At 65.5% G+C, this 1083-nt stretch overlaps 1 protein-coding gene across 1 annotated transcript in view; it reads left to right on the top strand.

Annotated features, from left to right (window-relative positions):
* Positions 1-20: 20 nt before the first annotated feature.
* The window catches only part of LOC104870666 (ATP-dependent RNA helicase DHX8-like), a gene marked incomplete at its 3' end in the record, with an annotated part of 2631 nt that continues 1568 nt past the window's right edge, over positions 21-1083 (top strand). The window contains 1 exon segment of the mRNA XM_033760637.1: positions 21-1082. Coding sequence (XP_033616528.1) covers positions 21-1082 — 1062 coding nt within the window.

Raw genomic sequence — 1083 nt, 5'->3', positions numbered from 1 at the left:
TGAGAGAGCTGGAGGCCCTGATGCCCAGCGCCACAGAGGGCCAGGGCCAGGACCGGGACCCAGACCGGGACCAGGGTTGGGACACAGACAGAGACAGAGACAGAGACAGAGACAGAGACAGAGGCAGAGACAGAGACAGAGAACGCAGGCGCAGCCAGCAGTCCTGCTCTTGGCGGTCCCGTTCCCGGACCCCGGAGAGGAAGAAAGGGAGGTCCCGACACCGTCCCGGGAGCAGGAGCCAGAGCCCCCCCAAGGACCCAAAGGACCCCTGGGACCAGGTTGAGGAGGGGAGCCTGGCCAGGTGGCGGGACAAGCGCGTGGACCGCCCATCAGCTGAGGAGCCGGCCATTGGCCACATATACGCAGGAAAGGTCACCAACATCCTGCAGTTCGGGTGCGTTGTGCAGCCGGAGGGGCTCAGGAAGCGGTGGGAAGGCCTGGTGCACATCTCCGAGCTGCAGCGCGAGGCCCGCGTGGCCAACGTGGCGGACGTGGTGAGCAAAGGCCAGCGGGTCAAGGCCAGAGTGCTGTCCTTCACTGAGACCAGAACCAGCCTGAGCATGAAGGATGTGGACCAGGAGAGCGGAGAGGATCTGAACAAAAGTGAGTGGTGCCGGGAGAGGCGGAGGCGGCGGCGGCAGCAGCAGGAGCCACGGTGGCGGCAGCGGTGGTACAACCTGGTCAGGGAGACCGGGGAGGAGACCTCCACGCAGAACCCAGACAGACCCAGCCACCTGCTGCTCATGGGCACCCCGAAGGTGGAGGACGACCGGCTGGAGAGCAAGGGCCTCCTCACAGCCATCTCGGATCTCGAGAAGTGGGAGATCAAACAGATGACTGTGGCCGACGTCCTCTCCAAAGAGGAGTTTCCAGACTTTGACGAGGAGACAGGCATCCTCCCGCAGCTGGGCGGTGAGCAAGATGAGGACCTGGAGATCCAGCTGGTGGACGAGGAGCCCCCGTTCCTGCAGGGCCGCACGAAGCGCAGCAGCGGGGACACGAGCCCCGCCGTCAAGGTGGTGAAGAACCCGGACGGCTCGCTGTGGCGGGCCGCCATGATGCAGAGCGCGCTGGCCAAGGAGC

The sequence above is a fragment of the Fukomys damarensis genome, unplaced genomic scaffold (assembly GCF_012274545.1).
Source record: "Fukomys damarensis isolate Sample0158 unplaced genomic scaffold, DMR_v1.0_HiC HiC_scaffold_28553, whole genome shotgun sequence".
In the NCBI taxonomy this organism is placed as follows: domain Eukaryota; kingdom Metazoa; phylum Chordata; class Mammalia; order Rodentia; family Bathyergidae; genus Fukomys; species Fukomys damarensis.
Note: the sequence above shows the minus strand (reverse complement) of the source record. Positions and strands in the feature narration are given on the sequence as shown.